This window comes from Coenobita brevimanus, chromosome 55 (genome assembly GCF_032717465.1).
Source record: "Coenobita brevimanus isolate Jiangsu-jjx chromosome 55, ASM3271746v2, whole genome shotgun sequence".
NCBI lineage: Eukaryota > Metazoa > Arthropoda > Malacostraca > Decapoda > Coenobitidae > Coenobita > Coenobita brevimanus.
In genome coordinates, this window is record NC_137008.1 from 22,737,348 (window position 1) to 22,738,694 (window position 1,347).

The 1,347-nt window shown below is 52.9% G+C and overlaps 1 protein-coding gene across 1 annotated transcript; it reads left to right on the forward strand.

Moving 5' to 3' along the window:
• Positions 1 to 240: 240 nt before the first annotated feature.
• On the forward strand, positions 241 to 681 carry LOC145401276 (Y-box-binding protein 1-like). The gene has a single exon (XM_080273605.1). It carries the CDS (start codon positions 241 to 243, stop codon positions 679 to 681), a length of 441 nt encoding a protein of 146 aa, XP_080129731.1.
• Positions 682 to 1,347: the final 666 nt, after the last annotated feature.

Here is a 1,347-nt window from a genome sequence, read left to right on the forward strand (position 1 = left end):
TGCTGCCTTGTTCCTTGTCAACACCGATTTATTCCCAGCAGAAAGACACCCTGCACTAATACATTCCTTACCTCTCCCTCTTGCTTCCAAATGTTTCACACCTCAGAGAGGTAGAGGATTGCCTGCACTAAGTAGAAAATTCGGGAGGCGAGCCAACTATACACATGAAGCAACTCGGCAGTGTTCGCTGGAGACTGGAGAGAGCGTTGGAGAGAGGTCAGAGAGCTAGGAGCAGCATCCATGGACGACACATCCCCTACTATTGCCTGCGACCCATTGAGGGGGCCAGTTAGTAAACTACAGTCTCCGGCGGCCCAGAAGAAGATCAGAGGGATCGTGGTTTGGTTTAATGTCAGGATGGGGTATAGCTTGATCAAGAGCCAGGATACTGGCATTGATGTTTTTGTGCACCGTCAGGCTGTCGTTAAACCAAACCCAGGGCACCTCCAACGCTTCCTTGGGGATGGCAAGACGATGGAGTTTAGTCTCTTTGGGACTCTTAAGGGTCCTGAGGCTCTGGATATTATTGGGCCTGGAGGAGCAACCATGCAGAATTCTGCTCATGCATGGCGACCTCTTATGGCCCGGGGATGCCAGGCCAGGGATCCCAGGAGCCCTGGGGAGATAAGCACCACATTTGAAATGTGTATTGTGATGGCAAAGTTTTTTCAGGGGCAATAAGGGGGCTTTGCATGTTCTCCTCCACAAGATCTTTGAGGAGAATGGGCTGCCTCGCCTTGTCATCCCCAAGTGCTTTTCCAGCGATGTACATTCAGGGATGTCGATTCTGGCCGTAGCAGCCTGCCACAACCTGCACAGCACAGCAGAAGAGGCTGCGGCTGGAGGGTCCTGCCAACAGAAGGACTGCAACCCTGATCACCGACCCGGCTCTGGAACTGGACAATGCAAAGACCTTGACTGAAGTTCACCATCTGCCATCAGAGACAGGGGAGGGGTGAGACACTTTTGACACTGTCTCCATGGCCGAGGATGTGTTGACTTGCTCCTTGGCTGAGGAAGAGGTCAATGAGTCCTCCCCCCCTCCGGCAGTGGAAGGCAACCCTTCTCGCCCTCCCATCATGGACCACAAGGATCGGCTAGATGTATCCTCAGTCGGTGCCCACACCCGGTCATACCAGCTCGGAGTCTCTGCCTATTCTACCTTGTATGATCTTCTCTGAGTGTCCAACCTAGGGGGAGGGGATTCCTCTACTTCTGCTTGTCAGGGGAGAGGAGGTGCATCTGGGCGATCTTCGTGCCTTTAATCATATGATGCATCCACAGTTGGTCCCTTAGACTGGCCACTTTTCCACCTGGATCCGTTGATTGGAAGCCTTTTGGACTTTT

Excerpts from the sequence above, each read along its gene's own strand:
- LOC145401276 (XM_080273605.1), top strand. The coding sequence starts at position 241 with ATGGACGACACATCCCCTACTATTGCCTGCGACCCATTGAGGGGGCCA.